At 34.6% G+C, this 24,642-nt stretch overlaps 1 protein-coding gene across 1 annotated transcript; it reads right to left on the minus strand.

The window, feature by feature from the left end:
* Positions 1 to 13,612: 13,612 nt before the first annotated feature.
* LOC115720753 (acyl-CoA-binding domain-containing protein 4) lies at positions 13,613 to 22,364 on the minus strand. Its single transcript, XM_030649930.2, has 18 exons — positions 21,962 to 22,364; positions 21,243 to 21,313; positions 20,550 to 20,613; positions 20,389 to 20,460; positions 19,881 to 20,075; positions 19,726 to 19,803; positions 19,160 to 19,261; positions 18,890 to 18,956; positions 18,436 to 18,497; positions 18,051 to 18,190; positions 17,388 to 17,514; positions 17,160 to 17,274; positions 15,990 to 16,078; positions 15,773 to 15,856; positions 15,519 to 15,695; positions 14,749 to 14,904; positions 14,582 to 14,641; positions 13,613 to 14,191 (listed from the first exon to the last, which is right to left on the minus strand). The coding sequence occupies exons 1-18, from the start codon at positions 22,115 to 22,117 to the stop codon at positions 14,018 to 14,020; spliced, it is 1,989 nt and encodes a 662-aa protein (XP_030505790.2). The 5' UTR covers positions 22,118 to 22,364; the 3' UTR covers positions 13,613 to 14,017.
* Between the last annotated feature and the right edge of the window lie 2,278 nt (positions 22,365 to 24,642).

Raw genomic sequence — 24,642 nt, forward strand, 5'->3', positions numbered from 1 at the left:
AAGTTTTAAGCATATTTAATAACTCTAATTTTTATGTTTGACAAACTATTACAAAGAAAATAAGTGTATTAATTAATAATATTTTGTAACTAATATAATTAAACCACATTCTTACAAAACACTACTTCATTAAATTATGTTTTCGCATAAGATTTGGTGGAACTTTGGCCAACTAACTATAAATATATACAATGAAAAAGGAGTATTGTTGGTTGTTTTAAGTAGTCATCTCAATTAGTATAATGGTCTCTATGACCCTAAATGACAGTTAATGGTCTCTGTGACTCTATACTATGATTGATCTTTTTGTGATGTTTGGGTTCATGGCTACGATGATGGCGGATAGTACTGTTGATGAGATTGTGCAATTTACTGATAAATTGGGAATGGATTAGGAAGAAGACTAGGAAGTGAACGAAGAACAAGTGACTGAGTTTGGGGAGAAGTCATTGATTGGAAGAATTGTATCAAAATAAAGCATGACTCCGGGGCTGTTTAGAACGATTTTTACCAGGATGTGGAAATCAGTTGGGGAATGGAAAGTGAAGATTATGGATGAAGATAAGAGCATAACTACTTTGGATTGTCTTTTCATAGCGGAAGTGATGCAAAAAGAATACTTGAGAAGAACCCTTGGCTTTTCAATGGGGGAGTGCTAGTACTTGAAGAATGGCCAAGTAGTGGACAGTGGAGAGATGCGAGATTGGATAAAGTTTCTATTTGGGTTAAGATGAGGGGTTTTCCTCTTAAAGCTTTGACAGTTAATAATGTTAAGCGACTAGGAAGCATGGCGGGGGTGTCGAAGATACTGTTTGGAATAATCCACAACAGATTTTCCTTAATAGGTATGTTCGTGTGAAGATTGGCTTTTCGATCCAGGGTGAGGTTTTTGTTGGGAGATATATTCCAGTGGATGGTGGTAGACGGTGGGTTCAATTCAAATTCGATAAATTACCACTACTCTGTTTTAAGTGTGGCTATTGGGGACATGATCAGATTGGTTGCAGAAAGGAATTGGCAGTGGAGGTTAGTATAACAGGCAGTCATGTCCCGAAATACGGAGCGTGGTTAAGGCATGATGATCCAATTCCGAACTGTTTTGTTGCTTACGATCAGAGTATGGCTCGACAAAGAGAAGATCGCTTAAATGAGTCTGACGAAGTGCCAATGGTGGAGGGGGCTCGATGGAAGGAGCTGAGCAGGGCGGAGGATAGGGAAGTAAGTAAGGCCACGATTTCCATTTCATAGCAGTTTTTTGGGAGACAGCAGTTAGAGAAAGATGTGGTTGAAGGAGTAAGTCGTGGGAAGGAAGTCATTGGTCATTCCTCTGTTAACAAGTCAAAAGGTAAAGTGGACATTGTGAATGGAATGGGTCCAATTAAGAGTGGGATAGATTCCACTAAAAGCCCACATGTTGTTCATACTACACAAGTTGAAACTAAGTGTATTGGGCCGAAGGATATTGGGCTTAGTAATTCAAAGAAGCATTTGCGAAGAGCATCTGTTATAGCTGATAGTATTGGGTTTTGTGCCCTAAATAAAACCCATTTCAACATAATCAGATTTACTTATTAATAAAGATCAGAAATAACATTTTATGTTGCATGGTTCACATGATTTATTTCATGATTATATATATAATGTATGAATTCTATTTAAGTCCAGAACATATGAATTTGTTAAAGATTATAGTGTTGTCAGTAAAGTGGAATTTAATCTTAATTATATGTTCGAAAGTTTATTCCCTGATTTGTCAGTTAACTGGATTTAGACTGACATGATAATCAGCGATTGGTATTCTTACACCTTGGAAAAGTGTTATGTCCTTTCCAGGGCATTGGCAAAGTTTACCAGTATCGGATGTATGGAGTATACATCGGAAGGGACCGATATTGAACTTTGATTAGATATATTAAAATTTACCGTAATATCTATTCAATTCAATATCACCCGTTGATCCTAGATCAAATGATCTTAATCCTGATATGGTTAGGTTCGATCTCAAGAGTATTATACATGTTCTTTGATTTGTTAGTTAAGCCTACTTTTGGGTCAGGGTGATACGTACATTTTGGGAACATGATAGTATAATTGAGTGGGAGCGCTAACATAAATATGGAGTCTATAACTTCTATAGGAATTTAGAAGTGAAACGATGATATCCTTCGAGCTTGGCTAAACAGAGATAAATGGTGGAGATCTCATTTCACTTCGCTGAAATATCATTTATACGGAGCTAAGTGTTTTAAGGATAAAATACATTGAAGGTGTAACGGTAACTTAGTGCCTATTCAATGTAGATCATCTATTAGAGGGTCATTGATCAAATTAGGATTATAACAATGGATAACTGATGATGTATCTATATCGTGGAACATATAGAGCGTTCTATATGACTGAGAGCACAATTCCAAGTTCTAAGTGTGGATTCAATAAGAAATTAATAAGTTAGGGAATTTACTTGGTAAATTCGGTTCGACTTATTGGAAGCTCGGAAATATAGGCCCATGGTCCCCATACTAGTTGAGACCATACTGCTTGTAAGACTCAGTTAATTGATTTTAATTAATCAATTATAATTCTAAAGTTAGACTATGTCTACTTTAAGAATTTTCACTAAGCAAGGGCGAAATTGTAAAGAAAAGAGATTCTAGGTTTATTTATTAATTAAGATGCTTTATATGTCTAAATTAATAAATATATTAAATGACAATATTATTTAATAATTAATTTTTAGTTATTAAATAATTAGAATTGGCATTTAATTGGTTAAATTGAGAAATTGGCATTTTTGAGAAAATGGGATTGAAAAATAACAAAATGGGAAAGTTGCAAAGTGAGGCCCAATTTCCTTATATGGCCGCCCACTATGCAAAGGGTTTACCATTTTATTTTTCTATTATTTTAATGTCATACAATTCTAACCTAAACCTAGATGGCATTCTATAAATAGAAAGTGTTGGCTTCAGGAAACTCATGACTTTGCACATTGTTTCTTTCAGAGAAAGCCATAGCCACTTTCCTCTCTCTTTTCTTCTCTTCAAATTTCGAAAATTCCTTGAGTGATAGAGTAGTGCCCACACACATCAAGTGGTATCTCAATCATAGTGTGTAAGACTGTAGGACAATCCAAACAACAAGAAGGAGAATCAGCGTCAAAGGAAGGAGAGAAAGAGATCTAGATTCAGATCTTGATTATGCTCTGCTACGGAAAAGAATCAAGGGCTAGAGATCTGAATGGAAGGAGTCATATTATTCCGCTGCACTCAATGTAAGATTTACTAAACTTTATATGTGTTTATTTCATTGTTTTAGAATTCATATTAGGATGTTAATGAAACATACTTGGTAGTAAATCTAGATCCTGGTAAAATATTTCTAATAGATAGTACACAACAACACAAACACGGTAATGGTGATAAAGAGAAGGGAGTTCGAAGTCGTGAGGTTGCTACGGGTGGGGATAAATCTGAAGTTGAGGATGAAGGGGATGGCCGAAAGAGGAAGTGTGGGAGAAAGGTGATTGGTGCTGCAAAGATTGATTATATTCTGGAAGGGGAAACGATGGTGGAGGAGGCAGATGCAGGGAGTTTTGTGTCGGGGACTGGTATGGAGGTTCACGGGATGGGTCAACAGAATGAAGAGAGGAGGAAATGTGTTTCAATTAAAAATAAAGCTTGGGCCAAGGCTAAGGTGGGAGGAGTGCATTCAGGTATACAAAATGCTGAGCCAAGGGAGGAATTAGCAGGCGGAGGGGTTCTATTCAAAGCTAGTATTACTGAGTCAATGGAGGGGGACATAGTTACTGATACTATTTACGAGGTAGGTCTTTCTATTGGGTTTTATGCCCTAAATAAAACTCATTTCAATATAATCAGATTTACTTATTAATATAGATCAGAAATAACATTTAATGTTGCATGGTTCACATGATTTATTTCATGATTATATGTACATAATGTATGAATTCATCTGAAACCCTTTTCACATACTTGATCCTGTTTATTGTGTTGTCAACATATTGGAAAGTAAACATGACTATGTGAATAAAGTTTCCTAGATTTATCAGACACAGGGTTTTACTGATATGATAATCTACAACAGAGTTTACTTGCATTTGGAGAAATGCTATGTTCTTTCCAGAGCATTGGTTAAAGTAAAGCTCAGGTTGGATGCATGGAATATGCATCGGAAGGGACCGATATTGAACTCCTTAGATTTATTAAACTTACCGTAATATCTATTCAAGTCAATATCGCCTAGTTGATCCTAGATCAAATGATCTTAATCCTGTTATGATTAGGCTGAATCTTAAGAGGCTATTCGTGTTCTTTGATTTGTTAGTTAAGCCTACTTTTGGGTCAGGGTGATACGTACATTTTGGGAACACGGTAGTGCAATTGAGTGAGAGCGCTAACATAAACATGGAATCTATAGCTTCTATCTGGCGAATAGTAAGTAAAGGATGATCTCCTTCGAGCTTGACCAAACAAAAATAAATGGTGGAGTACTCATTTCAAATAAGCTGAAATATCATTTATACGGGGTTAAGTGTTTTAAGGATAAAATACATTGTAGGGTGTAACGGTAATCTAATCCCTTTACAGTGTAGATCATTCATATAAAGGATCATTGATCAAATTAGGATTATAACAATGGATAACTAATGATGTGTCTATATGGTGGAACATATAGAGCATTCTATATACTGAGAGTGCAATTCTAAGTTCTATGCGTGGATTCAACCAAGAATTAATAAGTCAGTCAATTTAGATTATAAATTCTTGATCTGCTTATTGGAAGCTCGGTTATATAGACCCATGGTCCCCCCACTAGTTGAGATAATATTGCTTGTAAGACTCATATAATTGGTTTTGATTAATCAATTATAATTCTCAAATTAGACTATGTCTATTTGTGAATTTTTCACTAAGTAAGGGCAAAATTGTAAAGAAAGAGTTTTAGGGGCATATTTGTTAATTATGATACTTTGTATGGTTCAATTAATAAATATGATAAATGACAATATTATTTAATAATTATTTATAGTTATTGAATAGTTAGAATTGGCATTTAAATGGTTGAATTTGAAAATTGGCGTTTTTGAGAAAATGAGATGCAGAAATGATAAAACTGCAAACTTACAAAAAGTGAGGCCCAAATCCACATTGCTTAGGGCCAGCCACTTTTATAGGGTTTTTCATCTGATATTTTCATTATTTTAATGCCAAATAATTCAAACCTAACCCTAGTGGAATGCTATAAATAGATAGTGAAGGCTTTAGGAAATTTACACTTAACTTTCTATTTTTTCCTTCAGAGAAAAACTCTAGCCTTCTCTCTCTATACCTAGCCGCCACCTTCTTCTCTTTCTTCTTCCTTGAAATTTCGAACCACTTAGTGATTAGAGTAGTGCCCACACACAGCAAGTGATACCTCAATCATAGTGAGGAAGATTGTGAAGAAAGACATTCAACAAGAAGGAGTTTCAGCACTAAAGAAGGAGTGAAGGAGATCCAGGTTCAGATATTGATAATGCTCTGCTACAGAAAGGAATCAAGGACTAGATATCTGAACGGAAGGAGTCATTATATTCCGCTGCACCCAATGTAAGGTTTCTCATACTTTATATTTGTTTATTTCATAATTGTTTTAGAAGTTCATATTTAGGGTGTTAATCAACATACTTGTGAGTAGATCTAAGATCCTGGTAAACTAATTTCCAACAGTTTCTAGTTGTATTGATTTCTTGTTCTGAAATTGAAGCGGCGAGCCTTGACAATCAAGGCCGCCGATCACAATGAAACTCTTAAGCTGGAATGTTCAAGGGATTGGGAACCCTTAGACATTACGAGCTTTACAATCCCATGTGCGTGATATTGGTGCGGATATAATTTTCTTAGCTGAAAGTAAATTATCTCGGGATCAAGCTGAACGTGTTTGTTGTGTTCTAAATTATGGAAATTTATGGACGGTAGATAGAGTGGGGTTGAGTGGGTGACTGTTATTAATGTGGAAAGATGATATCAAATTGCAAGTTCTGGCTAGTTCTCCTCGGCATGTCCTTGCAACTGTGGCTGGAAGTGGATTCTCACCATGGTATTTTATTGGGTTTTACGGTAATCCTGAAGCAAACCAACGGAGGTTCTCGTGGCAACTTCTACGGGATTTAAGAAAATAAGTATAGGGGTCGTGGCTTTGTATTGGGAATCTTAATGAAATTTTGAGTTTATCTGAAAAAGTTGGTGGCCGAGATCGACTGCCAGGGGCTATGGATGGATTTAAAGAAGTCATAGATGATTGCCGATTTATTGATTTCAGTTCAGTCAAGCATGAACTGACTTGGTGTAATGAACATAGTAACTCTAGGATAATGGAGCGGCTGGACTGAGGGTTGTGTACAGAGGAGTGGTTAAACCAATTTGAAGGGGCTGACATTTCGCTACTTGATTGGTGGGAGTCGGATCATCGTGCGTTGGTGGTTGACATGTCGGTGAGAGTGGATGGAGCAAAGTGTGGTAAATCTAAACGTAAAAGTCGCTTTCACTTTGAAGAAGCGTGGTACCAGGAAGAAGAGTGCGCTGAAATTGTTGACCCAATGTGGAAAGACAGAAGTGGCGGGGTTGGCCTTCTTCCTTTAGGTGTAAAGTGAATAAATGTGGCAAGGCATGACATGGTTGGAATAAGAAGAAGAAACTTAGATTAAATTACTGAGATTGAGAAGACTAAGAAAGCTCTTCATGAGCTAACTATGCAGCAGCAACCAGGTGTGTGGGAGATGATTCAAAAAATGGAGGATAAATTAAATGGGCTGCTTGAGAAGGATGAACAATATTGGAGACAAATGAGTCGGGCTTTGTGGTTGCAATGGGGGGATAGAAACACAAAATATTTTCATCCCAAAGCATCCTCCCGTCATAAAAAGAATGAAATTAAAGGACTTCAAGATCAAATGGGTATTTGGCAAGATGATAAGGAGTTAGTGTGTAAGATAGTGGATGATTATTATGCAAGATTATTTACGGGATCAGATGTTAGCGAAGTTGTACTACAGGAGTTCATTGAGGTGATACAACCAAAGGTGACATTGGCTATGAATGAACATTTATTGGCTGACTTTATGGAGGAAGATATTGTTCAAGCAGTGAAAGAGATGAATCCCACTAAGGCACCTGGTGCGGACGGACTCCCGGCACTTTTCTACCAAAAATTCTGGTCTAAACTTAAGGAAGATGTTATTGATGTGTGTTTGAATGTGCTTAATCATGGGGCTAATTTGAAGTTTCTTAATGATACGGTGGTTGCCTTGATTCCGAAAGTTGATAAACCGCAAAGAATAGAGGATTTTTGACCTATTAGTTTATGCAATGTGATCTACAAGATCGTTTCAAAATGCTTGGCTAATAGGATACATCTCACTCTACATGTAGTTTCTGATTCTCAAAGTGCTTTTGTTAAGGGTCGGCTCATACATGATAATGCTATTGTGGGGTATGAGAGTTTGCATGTGATGAGGAAAAATAGATTTCGGAATGGATCGAAAGTTGCTTTGAAGTTGGATATGGCTAAGGCGTATGATCATGTGGAATGGAGGTTTTTGGAAGATATGATGTTGAAGTTGGGATATGACTCGGTTTGGGTAAATAAGATTATGAGTTGTCTTTCCTCGATGCAGTTCTCCTTCCTAATTAATGGAGAAATTCAGGGGTGAGTTATTCCACAATGGGGTCTCCGACAAGGCGATCCCCTCTCTCCATTTCTTTTTCTATTGTGTGTTGAAGCTTTCTCTTGTCTCATTCAGCATGCTGAATTAAGGGGGCGAGTACATGGGATTATGTTTGGCAGGCAGGGAGTGACAGTGTCACACCTTTTCTTTGCGGATGATAGTCTTGTGTTCCTTGAAGCAACTGAAAAATGAGTGTAGGTGGTTCAAGGAGTTGCTGGAAAAATACTCCATTGCTTCGGGACAGCTGGTTAACTTCCATAAATCAGACATGTGCTTTAGGCGAAATGTCTCCTCTCCCATCAAGACTCAATTAGCCACTTTGATGGGGGTAAAAGTGGTGGATAATTATGGAAAATACCTTGTGCTGCCTTCTTTTGTTGGGAGGACGAAAAAACAACATTTTGAGTTTATTAAGAACAAGGTGTGGAATAAATTAAAGGGTTGGAAAGGTTCATTTTTTTCTGCTGCTGGGAAAGAAGTCCTTATCAAGGCCATTGTTTAAGTTATCCCTACATATACAATGAGCTGCTTTCGTCTACCAAAGAAAACTATTAATAGTATACATAGCATGGCTGCAAGGTTTTTGTGGGGATCGTCGGAAAAGGATGCTAAGATTCATTGGTGTAAATGGTCCGTTCTGTGCAAACATAAGGAGCAAGGTGGTTTAGGATTCTGGGATTTGGGTCTTTTCAATCAAGCTCTTCTTGCTAAACAAATTTGGAGATGTATAAGGTTTCCAAATTCTTTGTGTATCAAAGTTTTGAAAGCCAGTTACTATCCTCATGGTGGGGTGTTGGAGGCGAAATGTGGGAATCATGCTTCATTTGTTTGGCGAAGTTTGGTGTGGGGAAAAAAGATTATTTTTAAAGGGGTATCGTTGGAGAATTGGCAATGGAAACTTAGTTCGGGTTCTTGAAGACCCTTGGCTACCTCGGCCTGTCACTTTAAAATCTATGACAAACCGCATTTACCGGACCAACTTTATGTCATTGATTTGAAGAAGGCTAATGGAGAATGGGATGAGGAGTTTGTTAGAGTTGTCTTCAATCCAACAGATGCAGATTTAATTCTAAAAATGGCTACGTCGGACTGGGAAATAGAAGATAAAATCTTATGGCACTATAGCAAAGATGGGGAGTATTCTGTCCGTAGTGGTTATCGAATGGCGGCTGCCTTACAAGTGCGGGATGTACAGTCGAATACTGAGGTTACTGAGAAATGGTGGAAACATCTTTAGAAGCTCAAAATCCCTCCAAAGGTAAAGCATTTTTCTTGGAAAATGGCTCACTCTTGGATTCCAACAAATGCGGCTCTTGCTCACCGTAACATTCAAGTTGAGCCTTATTGTAACCGATGCTCTAATGGTGCGTATGAGAATGTTTTTCATGCTTTATGGGGTTGTAGAGTGAACCGTGAGGTCTGGAAATCCACTGGATTCTATGGAAAAATTCAAAGACAAGGAAGAGAAGATGTGCTAGCCTTTCTTATGCGCATCTCAGCCACTTTTACTAAGGAGGAATTTGAATTTTTTCTGGTTCTCTCATGGAACCTCTAGTATGTCCGTAATTCTGTCAATCATGGGGGGTCAAAGGCCCCAAGCTTGTGCTATATTGGAGTGGTGCAGCAAGTTCCTTAGTGATTTTCGTGAGAATAATGCATCTAAGAGAGATCGACAAAGTAGAGAGGTGGCAGGCTACAATCCACCAACAACAGATTTCTTTAAAATCAATGTGGATGCTGGAGTGAAAGTGGGGGCAGGAGTGGCTAGTGTAAGCTCGATTGTGCGTGATCATGTTGGCCATGTACACTCTACTGTTGCCACGGTGCTGCTGAAGGAATTGACTCCTTTGCAAGCTGAATTGCAGGCGATTGCAGCAGGTCTTCAAGCCGAGTTACAGTGCAATTTACCAGCCTTTACAGTTGAGTCTGACTGCTTACAAGCTGTTACTTTAGTGCAGAAAGACGAGGGAGGGTGTAGAGATGTTTATGGGATCATTGCCCATATTAAAAGTCTTCTGCAGAATGTAAGGGTTAGAGGGATTTTATTTGTTTATAGGGAAGCAAATCAGGTTGCTCATGTATTAGCCAATGAAACTTTGTTCAACAAAGCTAGTGCCATGTGAGTTGGGATTGTTCCCCCTTGTGAGTCAAGCTGTGAAGCATGACTCGCCTAATCAATTGTAATGATATTTGATTGAATGAATTCTGTTTCAAAAAAACAAAAAAAACTATGTTTTCGCAACATGTAACATTATTTTTCCAAAAAATTGCAAATAAAAAAAGGGATCTTATGAAGTCCCTCACCTCAATTTGAGGTTTGAGATCCCTCAAATGAGACAAACCAAAATATATTTTCAATCCAACCTATTTGATTTCCTATAACCGGTTTTGTTACCTATTAGTACTCAAATTGATATCAGAAAAATAATATTTTAATTGGTTTTTTCTCTTCTTGAAATATAATGTAAGTTTAAGGGATACTTTTGTAATTTATTTTTTTGGTGATATGTATTTTCAATAAAAGGATATGTATTTCAAATAGAATGTGTAGTACTATTTTTAATGCGTTTTAAATAAGAGTATATTGTCAATTTGGATTTTTTTTAGTGGATATGTATTACAAAATAATTTACTGTTATTATTATTTTAGATTGTTTGTTTTCAGTATATATTAGTTTTTGAATTTTTTTTTTAAGACAAACTATTAGAATTTTAATTATAGGTTTGTTGCAGTATTTTTAAAAAGATAAACTACATAATTAAATTAGTTTCTATAATAATTATTATTTATTTAAGGGTTTCAATATTTATTAATTTCAATTAGATATATTTTTAGGTTTATGGCTTCAATTTTGTTTGAGGGTATATAAATAAATTTGTTTCTTAACTATTTTTTTATCTTTTAATTTTAATTTTTTGCCTTAATTTTAATTTTATTTTATTTAGGGAGTAAATTTAAATTATGTATATGATCCTTATTTTTCACACCTTCTTCTTAGACTAATATTGAGTTAGTAGTTTATGTTACTTTTTTTTTTTTCTAGTTTAGTATTATAATTTGTGGTTTATTTTGTGCTTGTCCCTACAAGAATTCCCACTTTTATCGGCAAGTTTTTGTGCCAGTAAAAGGTACCTAAAACTCGTCGGCAACTTTTTGTCAGTGAAACCTTTTGCCAGCGAAAAAGCTCGCCGACAAAAGTTGTCGGTAGTAGATGGTCGGAGAAATGCATTTTATCGACAAATTTAATACCTTCATCATCGAAACTTTTTTTCCCGGTGAGTTCAATCACCAACGTAAATCTTACCATCGACATCCACTTGTTGGCTGAGGGCTTTTCCGCTCTATTTTGCTGGCGTAGTAACTCGCTGGTAAAACTTTCGCGCCCTTTATTTCGATTCCCGCAAAAGTTATACAACACAACTAATTTTGCAGGCAAACAAATTTTCTTTTTTTAAAAAAAAAAAATATTTAACTTTTGTCGGTGCAATTAATTGTTGGTTTTTATGGTACTAAATCAGATACCTTGCGGAAGAATTTCGTATTACTGATTATCATTGTATCATAGTCTAATGGATCTCCAAATGTGTGTACATTAAATCAAAACATAAAATAACAAGTTTAGAATACATATCTTTTGAATACTATCAGGGTATCCTCGAAACTTCTCGTGAGTTGTATCCCTTAATTCAGATGATGAGGATAATAAAATTAGACTCACATCAATATCTTCCAAATTAATCTACCACACACAAGGAATAGTGTGGGCTATTAGGATAAAGTATATAGTGTTGTTCTTGTTGATTTCTCAACACATGAGCAAGAACAATCGAGAGAAAAAATTATTTTCTTTTTCTCTAGGTAATTTTGAAAATTAGCTTACAAAATCATCATCGGATTTCTCAAATTAGGCTTCTAATTCAATTACTGATATTATGATGAGAATATCTCAACTACTTTGAAATATCTTTAACCATTTTCAAATTCAAATATTTATTTGATTGAATTAATTAAATAATTAATTAACACAAAGATATAGGTGTCTACCCTTTTCTTGTTTAGGACAAGAATAGTGTCTTTTATCCTGACAACTTTTGTCTAACAAATTTTGTCTTAATAATTTGTCTTTTTCATATTTAATTAATTTGAAAATTTTTTATTATAAAAATAAATAATTACTATTTCACCAATTCAAAATAGATTTTTGACATTATACTACTCTTTATCCATACCCTTGACAGTGTTTCAAGGTGGCGATTCAGGGACTATGAACACATAATTCTAAGCTCTAATAAACTAGATTATCTATTGAGTCTCATCAACCAAATAATCTTTATTTATTAATTCCATGATTACTCCACTATAAATATGGAATTGAACTCTTAATAATTATAGAATTATATATACTGAATTTTACTACAGTTTTCATTGATATAGGTGTCTACCATTAAAAAATCCCAAACTTTAATATGTTGCCGATTATTTTATTCATACCTAAGTGGTCTTAGTTCTCTATACAGCTACAAGTCACAACTTCATATATGAATAAGGAACTTTCTTATATTTATATATAAATTATTCAATAATACATATTAATAATTTAATATTGAAAAGTAACCAACCTAAAAGAACCGATTCAATCTACATTTTTGTAGATTGGATTGGATTTGATCCAAAATATGAAATCTGCACTTAAGGTGAATCAGATGTACTATGAGCAAAATAGTACAGATTACATTAGATGAACACCCCTAAAATTATTTACGTGGCATTTTTGGAGCAACTAATAAATCTGTTAAAATGAGAACCAACGAACTTATAAGATTCTTGAGCTTGAACTTTTGAAATTGAAAATTTATCTGCATTAAAGTAAACTTTTTAAGAAATTTTATCATAATTTTTTATAGTTGATTTGAAACTTAGTAAAATTATATCAATGATGTTCAAAGTAAGTAATTTAATTTTCCAAGGATAAATTGTGGATGTCAATAAATTTTCCAAAATTACTTTAACATTAGATTAAAATTCTGCATACATACAGGTAGAGTAAAAAATGTGTCCAATTGGAAAATGTATTTATTGAAAACAAAAAGATCATGAGTTTACAAATAAAAATAAAGTATAATGGCACAAAAGAGAATAGGTTACCAATTTCTAATTGTTACATTGCCCTTACTTTTTACTTAACATCACATATCCCTTAGATCTTAGCAAAAGTTTATTTTTTTGGAATCCAACGTCTAAGATTTTGTGTGGTATGTAATCCCTCAAAATGTAGATGAGGTTTTACATAATTTGCCATTAAAAAAAAAAAAAACTTATGAACTCTAAAAAAATCTGTAAAAAAAAAAAGGGTAAATACTATTTTGGACACTGTGTTTTGCAAAAATTACAAATTGGACCCTGTATTTTGTTAAATGACAAAATGGACCCTGTATTTTCTAAAATAGTAAAAATAGGACCCTGAGCTTAATTTTTGACAACTTTTTTTTTAATACAACCAACTTGAAGACAATGCTTGATACAAACAGATACCAAAAATGTAAACAATTTTATCATAGCACTTTTAGATCGGATTATAATTAAACTTTATTTTGACAAAAAGTCAATTCAGGGTCCTATATGTACTATTTTAGAAAATACAGGATCCATTTTGTCATTTAACAAAACACAGGGTCCAATTGGTAACTTTTGTAAAACAGAGAGTCCAAAATGCTATTTACCCAAAAAAAAAATATTATATGATTTTAGGTACTCTATCTAAATTTACAATGGCAGAAACTCCTCATTTTACACTGGTCCGAAAATGAAGATGAATGATAATAATAATTGAATAAACTTTTGCGATGTAAAAATAAAATTGCTATTTAGATAGATTGCTCGATAAATGGCAAAGAAAAACATAAACATATACTCCATGATGTAACAATGGACAAATTTACAAACTTTGAGATATTTTCTTTACTTGACTCAATATATATTCACTTCGAATACAAACCTCGAATAATTTGGTGACTAAATAAACAGGGGAATTAAAATCATCTCACTAACAAATAAAGCTAAGCATTTGAAAGTACAGATATGTATTCATGCAAAATCCCAAAATATAGCCATCTCCACCAATATGAACCTGATATATCTTATTCTATCCCGGAAAAAGAGAGCTCTGTTAATGCAAAAAGAAAAAAAAAAAGAAAGAAAATATATAATTGGGCAAAAAATGGATCAATGAGAATCACATCCAGCAACCCTGTTTCCCTTAGGCCTGGCCAATACATTCTGACATTGTCAGCTTACTGGGGAGGAGGGCTTCCGGCTAGCCAACCCCAGACACCACCAGAACCCTGCTTCTGTTTAGCATTTGAAGCTGCTTCTTCAGAGGCAGCCTTTTGTCGCTGGAGAAGTTCGAGTTCCTTTTGTAAAGTTTCCATTGTTTGGAGTTTCTGCCGTAGCTCAGCAAGCTCAACCTGTAGTAGTTCAAAAAGCAATTAGCAGAGTATCCATCTTCATTTACTTTGTTCTTTCTTCTTTTGTCACATCGAAAAATACCAAAGTTTCATCTCAGGCTTAAGTGGATTTAGGTTAGCCTGCTGATTAAGCATTCCCTCTATTGTATTATGAATATCAGTTATACTTCTGTGATCGAATGTCATGTTAGAAACCTCTTGATTCATTTAGTATATCAACCCATGAAAGTCACGGTAACCACCAGAAGATAAAATTTTTAGGTGTAGTGTCATTGCATTGGCCAGCACGGGCATTCAAATGGCCAAGTAATTTCAATGAATTTGTTAGATCAAACAATATCGGATCTTACAGTGATCATATGAAAAAGTTGTCCAAAGTCAAGTGAATACCTCTAGTTTGAAACATCTTGACTGCTCTGCTGCTAGCTGACCACGAACAGATTGAAGCTCCTACAATGTATATAAATAAACATTGAAAAAGGGTGTTTTCTCTGAGGAAATTACAGTTTCGTACATCCAAGCAAGTTAATCAAAATCACAGCATATCATCATATTACCTTGTAAAGGTCAGTGTTACGAGTTTCAGCATCCGCCAAGTCCTGCTTTAATTGTAATGACTGCAATTTTTCCTTGTTCAGTGAAGATTCTATTTCTTCTTTTTCAGCTCTGAGGGATCCTAAAACATGCTCACTGCTCTTCTCACCTTTAGATTTCTGCAAAAGAATAAAAAAGCTTAAATTCATAGTAGACAAATGCAAAAGACAAGACCACGAGGATTTGAGCAGCACTGAAACATATCTAGGTGGAAGAAGGTTATGGGAAGACCGATTGGACAAAGAAAGACAAAACTGATGAAAAAAATATGTAATTTCAAACTCAAGCAGAGAAATGTAATTTTAGTCACTAACAAAAGTGGGTTATAATAAAAGAAAACTATACAAACAGCATCCTGAAAACAAAAGTTATCCAATGAAAATATGATAATCAAGGAGGTAATTATAAAGTTTGTTAAGAGTGCATGCATTCATAGTTACATGATGAAACACAAGATGCATACTACCAAATTTTGCATATATCCCTTCGGAGTGGTAGGCAAGATACCCATTTTTTTCAGTATATGATCACTTTAATAGTCTCTTTATTATAATTCTTCACAAAATGGTTTCCAAATATACTCACCATATGAGAAAGGTCATTTTGCAAATAATTTCAAAAAAATTGATTTAGCAAAATGATATGAAAAAAGATCTGTTTTCACCAATTATTCTATCTTTTACGCACATTTCAAATAATCACAATAAACACCAATTATGTCAATAATACAAACCATTGGCGAGTCCATAACAATTTCCCTAATCTTTCCATCTTGGCCAGCTTCAAATTCGGAATCCAAATCTCTAGTCGCATTGGTAGCATTTGGCACTGCTGAAACACTATCTGGAACAGGAGTTTCAATCATGTTTGATTGCAGGGTAGACTTGTGACTTGGTTTAAGAACGTTGATCTAACATGAGACGGGAAGGAAAGTTAGGGTCTAAAACAAAAGATGAAGCCAGAAAATTTCATAAAAATAGTCCTCACCTCATTACTGTAACGTCCATTATAGCCCCCAAAAGATACAAGTATGTCTTCCCCATTGTAAGACCCAACGACCACACTCAAGCCCTACAAATAAAACAACTGCATGACTTCCATTGTTTCCTTGGCTCACCTCTGGTAAGTTGCAAATATAACAAGCTATAACAGAAACTTTTAGACGATTGTGGTGAGCTTACAGAAGTTTTTCAAAGCAAAATACCTCACTCGCAACAGGAACCCGGCCTTCAACAGTAGTCACCACGGACCAAACAAGAGTAGACATGTTTAAGACGACAGTTTCAGAGACACCTGCAATACATCAACAAGAAGAGAGGTGGTGTAAGTTGAAAGGCAGTAGAACAGTTCCATGGAATCATCATAAATTTAAAAGCAGAAAGATTTTCCATCTATTTTGGGGCACGATTTTGATAAATATAATTATGTAAGTAGAGATAAAACATCTTGGAAAGTTGGAATGGTGACATTACGGTGTTTCTATTTTAATTATAAATATACATCAATCCTATTTCTATACAGATTACTGAGAACAATTGCTAATACATGTAGTATGCTTGAAATTTGCATCTGCAGTGAATTACTTATGATCTAGAAAAAGTTGACAGGTTCTAGAAAATTACATATTTCTTGGTTAAAAATCATGATGGTTTTTCTGAAAACAACCAGTTTTAGAGTGTGTTTGGAAGTAACTGTGTAATTACTAGAATAGTAATTAGTAATTACACTATATTTTAAAACTAAAGGTGTATTTCAATGTCATGTAGTAATTACATATGAATTCTAATTTTAATGTTCGGCAAATGTGTTTGCAATTACATAGAAAAATAATATAAATTATCTAAGAATGGTAATATTTTGTAATTAAATAGTGTGTAATTACACCCCCAATTCTCATGGGAGGCATGGGGAGAGTTGATTTTCCTCAATTATATCCAATTACATGATTACTATGTAATTATCTGCCTAAACAAATACATCAAACCTCGTAATTAATCTGAATTACACTCAATTATAATTTTATAGTACCTTTTCAATTGCACCCTTAAAGATAAGAATTGAATAACTAGCCTCCAAAATAGAAATATCAGAATATATGTTTAACTTCTTACAAAGCTACGCTCATTAAATCTAACAGAAGTTTATAGGCATTGACAAATCTTCTTCCCCAATATTGCAGTTCTAGCATAACAAATTTTGTTCTAAAGTGAGCAGTCATGGCATGTTCCATTTTGACTATTAGAGACATCCTGGCAAGTGTTGACTTCTCTCCCAGAAGGTATTAACCAAGAACAAGGAAGTTTAAATCAAATGATCCACATAGAAGAATAACTATTTCATTATACGTCTAGAGCAAAAGTTTTCTATAACATACCACTTTTATTGTCACCACCTCCAACAATGAACCAGTTCTCCCCAACTGTTACACCTGCATGTCCAGCCCTTGGAGTTGGTATGTCACCTTGTTGTGTGGGCCTTGACCATTCCATCTGTACATTCCAAATGTATAAAAGACAACATTAATAGTTTCACCAGAGAAGAAATTAACAAAATATATATTTATGTAAATAAACAGAAAAGTATATTAGATTGATCATCTTACTGATTGCAAATCAAGGACATGCAGATCATTGAAGCAAGTTGCATGGGAACCTCCACCAAAGATAAGGAGATAGCGTTCAGCATGAACTGCAGCAGCATGGTCAGACCTTGGAGAAGGAGGAACACCCCTGCAAATTAGTTGACATATATTAATCCCAAAAACTGATGAACTACTGAATGTGGAAGAAGGGAATAACTTGAAGCAATTGTATACAGTGTACTATAAGGAAAAGGAGTGGCAGGCTTCATATTTGATTGAATTTTCTTTGAAGGGCTCATTATTATCTTATGTCTTCTTTTCTTAATATATTGGCTGTGGTAAGTTCAGCTCAGTATCTCATCAAAGAATAGGTCAAATAAAAAATATAACTACATATACTAAAAGATGTCGGAGATAGAATTCAATTACAAAATATTGTTGAAGGAATAAGCATGACTGCTTTAATGGATGGATTGTCCTGTTGTTATATACCAATTCACAAGGAAAGAACAAACACAACATTGCAATAGCCAGTAGCCACTCTACTACACACACACCAAAAAAATATATAAATATATATAATTGTGGTCATAGGCATAACCTAGTGGTACTACACCTCTCCTCACAAAGAGGAGATCCCAAAATCGAACCCCCCACCAAAAAAAAAGTGAAAAATTATCTTACACAGCATCAATTTCATCCCAGGTCATTGATTCTAAGTCGAGAATATGCAGATCATTTAGTAGAGTTCTTTTTGCATCTTGTCCTCCAAAAATGACCAAGCTCGTTCCCACCATGGTGACTGACTGACCTCCTCGTGATACCTGCAAAGCATTAACGGGATAATTTCATGATTTAGAGAGTCCAAAACATACTTTTTTAGGTTGTTTTCAAAATTATCATGCCAGCTTACAGCCAGTAAAATATCTCCACATTTAGTTATTAAGCTAACAGACGAATAAGTTCTAAGAGGCAGTATTAGAGTCCAACTCAAGTTGACCCAAGAGTATATATGTCTTATGTGCACTTCTCCACAAAGATATAAGTTCTCAAGAAAATAAATTCATACCGGGGGTTTCCCATAAGTTTTCAAAGGTGACCAACTGCTTGTCTGTAGATCAAATGCTATCACTGTCATAAAAAAGCAAGGGCAAAGAAATAATAATGCATTAGATAAAAGTAAATAGAAAAGGAAATAGAGGGAGGAAAGAGCGAGTCACTAGTATGAAAGCAAAGAAAAGTGAGAAACATTACATCAAAGTCGTTACTGAGAAGAGCAAAAGTTACAATCCTAAGGAAAATTGCATAAAAAGATAGACTAGGTCTAGGAGTTATATTATGAAGTTAGAACTTCATTGTGAACGCAAAAGTTTGACTAATGACTACATTAATTCTTGTACACTATGATTGATAAATTGATTCTAAAAACTAATGTATCCATCATATCCATAGGACAAGAAATCACCAAAGCACAGAGACTGTTAAGTAATAGCAAAGTACTTAAGAATGAAAGTAGTTCCAACCCTGAATAGTTTCAGATGGATCCTTTGTATGTCCAGCAACTGACAGGAGTTTATTCTCCCAAGGTATCTATAAAACCAAGAAACAATTCAAAAGTATGAATTAGAATATTTGGAATGGTGGCATAAGTAAAAGCAGAATTGAAAGTTGGCTTAGTTTCAGGATTTTAGTAACAAAAGGAGAAAAAGATGGATAGAATCATATCAGCTAGACAACTACAGAGCCATGCTCACAGAAGTGTAAGAAATGCTAATAAGATGATTTATACTAACCAAGGAATGGCCCGCACATGGGGCTACTGTTGCTGGAGATGGCAAATCATTCCCAGCCTTGACCTCAATCCTTGACCAGCCCCAACTCCTAAAATCCAGAACCTGTCATATTTTCAAGTAAAACATATAAAAGATATACATAGCAAAGTGAAAACAAAAGTTAAAAAATGCACCTAAATTGTCAGCTTTCATGAATTAAAAAAATCAGTGACTAAAAGAGTACAAGATCCTCTCTCAAATATAAAATAATAATTATACATGCAACTATATATCTAAAGACCCACTGAAGTAGCTTCTTTTCTCTAAGGAAAAGAGAAACAATTTACTTTAATTAGTACAAACACCCAGCATCTGAGCACCCCAAGATCTTCGTTTTCTACTCTAGTTCAAGAAAGGTGAGCAACAATTATAGAATAAGACAGAGAGTGTTTCAGAAGTTGCTCCAAAAATAAACAGAGACCTTGTCAGCTACACACTTAGCCTACAATATCACACAAAACTCACCAATATTTAAGACCATAAAAATTAGAACGTGTTAATGCATGCAGGAACTGTATCTTACTTACATGTAGATCATTAAGATAACGACCATTGTGGTTTCCACCATATATGTACATCTTGTCTTGTACAACTGCTGCTCCGTGCTGAAAAATAAAACCATTCATACAAAAAGTACACAAGGATTAAAATGGTTAAATGTAAAGACAGTAAATGCCAATACCTCATAACGGGCTTTTGGTCTTTGACCAGAAATAGGAGGTGAGATCCACTGATCATAGACAGCAACTGAACCAAGACCTTCTGAAACAACATCCTTGTCCTGAGTTTCAGCTGAATTCCCATTTTCAGTGGCAATTGTCTTCGTCTCAGGATAAGAAGTCCCATTCTCAACCACTGGCTCAGCTTTTAAATTATGCTACAAACCACATCATACTAAAAAATAAATATTTAAACACCAAACAAACCTCAAAACTGAATTGTAGGCAGATGTCCAAAGGCCTCTTATAAAAATATAAGACAGTTGCCAAAACATCAGTGGGTATACTTTTGTTTGAATAAACAAGCTAACCTCAAAAAGAATAACAAAACAGATCATGCATAACACTAAACAAAAATCCTCAAATGTTAGAAAACAGACATCATTTTGTGAAGCTTATATCATATTTGTCCCCAGAAAAAAGGAAATGGTGAATTATTTAAACAGCAATGTATAATGATGAAACACTTACATTCATTTGTACATCAACTACAGGTTCTGCAACAAAATTTGATGCTCTTGAATACCAACTAGGATCTTCTTCCTACCAAAAAATAGAAGTGAAAGATGTTAGCAATGTATCAATACATGTAACATAAAAACATGCAGCTAAGAAATGATATTTGTATAGACCTCCAATAATTTCACAAAAAGACGCATGGCTTCAGCAGGTACCATTTCTCCAAGCTGTTTCCAGCTGCACAATGCAAATAAAACTGTCTTTACCAAAGAACACAATAAAGCAGTACCTAATGATCACCATTTGATTACATGTAAGATATAAACTTAGCTGACTGTCAGACAATGCAACATTAATCCAGATTCAAGTTCTAGAAAACCAATACCATATCTCCATATACCTATTTTTAATCAATGTTGGTCAACAACCTAAGCAACAATGTAAATACCATATATGTCTTTTCCTTTCTTCCTTAATACATAAATTCTCCAAATTTCAAGAAACTACAGACCAATTATGGGCACAAGCTGCCGTTACAAATTATTTCCCCATCAAAGCATTTAATACATAATTCTTATATATCAATTCAAGCTCCCATGCTTCATTTCTACCGAGTAAATTAAGTGTTTCCTCACATAATCTTAACTTTCCTACATACCCATCAAGCTTTTACGAATTTTATACATCTCCTTTGCATGGCCATTTAAAAGTAAAGCCCACAGGCTCACCTAAAAACTAGACAGAAAATGCAACTTTAAAGGATACATATCCAGATATTATGAGCAAAATATTCGCATGTTTAATCCGTATAGGGATCTTGGGTTTTAATAATGAGCGTAAGAAAGAAAATGGTAAAGAACACGAACCTGCTCCATTTGCTTTTCTCAATAGCGTTCCAAGCACTAGGTTCTGGAACATTACAGGGTCCTACGGTGGCCTGCAATGGGAATTGTTAAAACCTGCTATCAACATTACATTTGTACACAAGCTCTTGTATCAAATCAATAACTCCATTAACTCTCAAGATCGCCAATGCTAAATTGTGCACTTTTAAATACTCGGAAGAGAAGGTCTTTAGTAACACATGACACACCCATGAAGATATACATAAATATAATATTTATATGCATATACATACATCCTACTTATGCACATTGTATAAAACACTACCCAAAACTATTCCTTTCTCCCACTGATTGCCTCATCAACCAAAGAGAATCACAGATCAATAACTAGAATATGCCAATCTTGTTTGCATGATCCCAGATCTAACTCAATTACACCCAAAGAAACCAAAATCACACACAGAAATTCACCAAATCAATGCAAATCAAGCACTTCAAGCCTACCAGAACGAAAAATCCCATCACAAATGGAAATGCATAATTCGATCGCAACATTCCACAAAACAATGAAAGAAATTAAGGAAAGCCATCAATCCAACCGCGGCATTGACATTCTTGACGTAGAGGCATTGAGATTGAAGAGCCGTGATAATTTGGATTTTGGGATTACTTTTTAATTTTATTTTTTTGTTAAAACCAAAACAAAGAGAAAGCATTAATTGATTCAATATATATATAACCTGTTGATGCAGAGCGTAGAGAATAAGAGCAGTATCTGGTTTGAACTTGGAGCGGACAGCCTTAGCGGAAGAGCGAGGAGATCCGTCAAATCCAACGTATGAGGCTGCCGCGTAGAATCGTTCTGGGTATTGAAGGCCTGAGCTCACTCGAGCCATCGTCTTCTTCTTCTTCTTCTTCTTCTTCTTCTTCTTACTCAGATTACGTTAGGAGCAGAGATCGAAAGAAGACGAAGCTGTTTTAAGTGCCACGGACAGCCGTATTTTTCAGCTATTCTTTTTGGGTTTAATTTTTTAATTCCTTATAGTTTGGTGGTGTTGTTTTTTTAACTCCGTATTAACGTGCGCGGGCGTGGGAAATTAGATTGGGAATACCAAATGTATTTTTTATTTCTCCTAATTATTTGTTGTACAATTTAATTTCTTAACAAAATGAAAATTTGAGAACCTTGGTGTGGAATCGATTGAAAAATTCACCACAAATCACTTAATCACAAGGTGATCTTAAACCAATGATGAGATCAGAAAACAACTAATTAAATATTATAGACAAAGAGCACAGATGAAAATGAAACTCACACACGCTTTATTTCATTTCATGAAATTTATCTTAGAGTTATACAATTCTCACTCTTTTTCATTTTACAGTTCTACAAAGAGATAAGAGAATTTAATCACTAGTTTTACAGAGAAAATTACATGAAAAAGCTTAATCAGCTCGAGGTTTAAAGTTTTTGTTTATAGGTGTTAAACTAATAACTACCAAAACAGAATTAAAAACATAGCTTAGACCAACTTGGACCAACAGGAATAGAACTTGATGATTGGACCAACTAACTAACAAATCTCCACATTGCTTCAATATCGAGTTTAGAGTGGCAATACTTTGTAGTGAGATCAATCTTAATCTTCATCCAGATGGATCAAGTTCAAGCAGTGGAAAAACTTACTGTTTGGCACTACTTCGGTGATATATCAAAAGGATTATGATCAGTTGAAACCTTCTTAATGATCGTTGATCCATTTGAAATTATTTCTCGAACAAAGTGCAGCTTGATGTCTTACATATTTTGTCCTTTCATAATAAACATGGTTTTTTGGAAAGATGGATTATTACACTCTGGCTATCACAGTTGATAGTGATGACATCCTCTTGCACCTTAAACTCTTGAGTTCTCTTCTAACTATAAAGCTTCTTTTGCAGCTTCTGTCAGTGCAATGTACTCTGCTTCAATTGTTGACAAGACTACAACCTTCTAAAAGTTAGCTTTCCAACTGATAGTAGTTTCAAAAGCAGTGAACACTATAGTTGGAAATTTATACCACAGGGATGGGTAATTGCGGGGACCCGCCCCTAATGGGGTAGGGATTCCCTGTCTTGATGGTTAATGGGGTGATAGTGGGGGACAATTTCAATACCCGAAGCGGGGATGGGGCGGGGGCGGGGATAATATTATCCGCACCATATCCGACCCCGATATAGATATATATATATATATAATTTCTTTTTTATTCTTAACTTATATATAGTATATATATATCATTGATAATCAAAATTATATATCATATGGTTAAATTATGAAGATATAATGACGATAGTGAACTGATGATCATTGTGGATTACATGTGTAAATATGTTTTCTTCTCGATTCTTAATTTCATCTTTGTTTACTTTTTAATTTGTTGGGAGGCTTGAGAGGTATGAGACTATGATCCTATACTTGGGTTATGATTTTTTTGTTTTTTTTTTCAAACTTTAAGACATATTTAGTTTTTATTTTCTACTAGGTTATGCTTTTTTTTAGGTAGGTTTATCATTTATCTTCTATGAATTATGAATGCATAATAAATATTTGTGAGAATATTGGTTTAATTTATTTTTTTCAATTATTTTTTTTCATTTTACCTTCATGGATACCCGATGGGTTCCCCATAACCGATGGGCATTCTGTTGGGTTTTATGCCCTAAATAAAACTCATTTCAATATAATCAGATTTACTTATTAATATAGATCAGAAATAACATTTAATGTTGCATGGTTCACATGATTTATTTCATGATTATATGTACATAATGTATAAATTCATCTGAAACCCTTTTCACATACTTGATCCTGTTTATTGTGTTGTCAACACATTGGAAAGTAAACATGACTATGTGAATAAAGTTTCCTAAATTTATCAGACACAGGGTTTTACTGATATGATAATCTACAACAGAGTTTACTTGCATTTGGAGAAATGCTATATTCTTTCCAGAGCATTGGTTAAAGTAAAGCTCAGGTTGGATGCATGGAGTATGCATCGGAAGGGACCGATATTGAACTTTGACTTAGATTTATTAAACTTACCGTAATATCTATTCAAGTCAATATCGCCTAGTTGATCCTAGATCAAATGATCTTAATCCTGATATGATTAGGCTCAATCTCGAGAGGCTATTCGTGTTCTTTGATTTGTTAGTTAAGCTTGCTTTCAAGTCAGGGTGATACGTACATTTTGGGAACACGGTAGTGCAATTGAGTGGGAGCGCTAGCATAAACATAGAATCTATAGCTTCTATCTGGCGAATAGTAAGCAAAGGATGATCTCCTTCGAGCTTGACCAAACGAACATAAATGGTGGAGTACTCATTTCACATAAGCTGAAATATCATTTATACGGGGTCAAGTGTTTTAAGGATA

This window comes from Cannabis sativa, chromosome 2 (assembly GCF_029168945.1).
Source record: "Cannabis sativa cultivar Pink pepper isolate KNU-18-1 chromosome 2, ASM2916894v1, whole genome shotgun sequence".
Lineage (NCBI taxonomy): Eukaryota > Viridiplantae > Streptophyta > Magnoliopsida > Rosales > Cannabaceae > Cannabis > Cannabis sativa.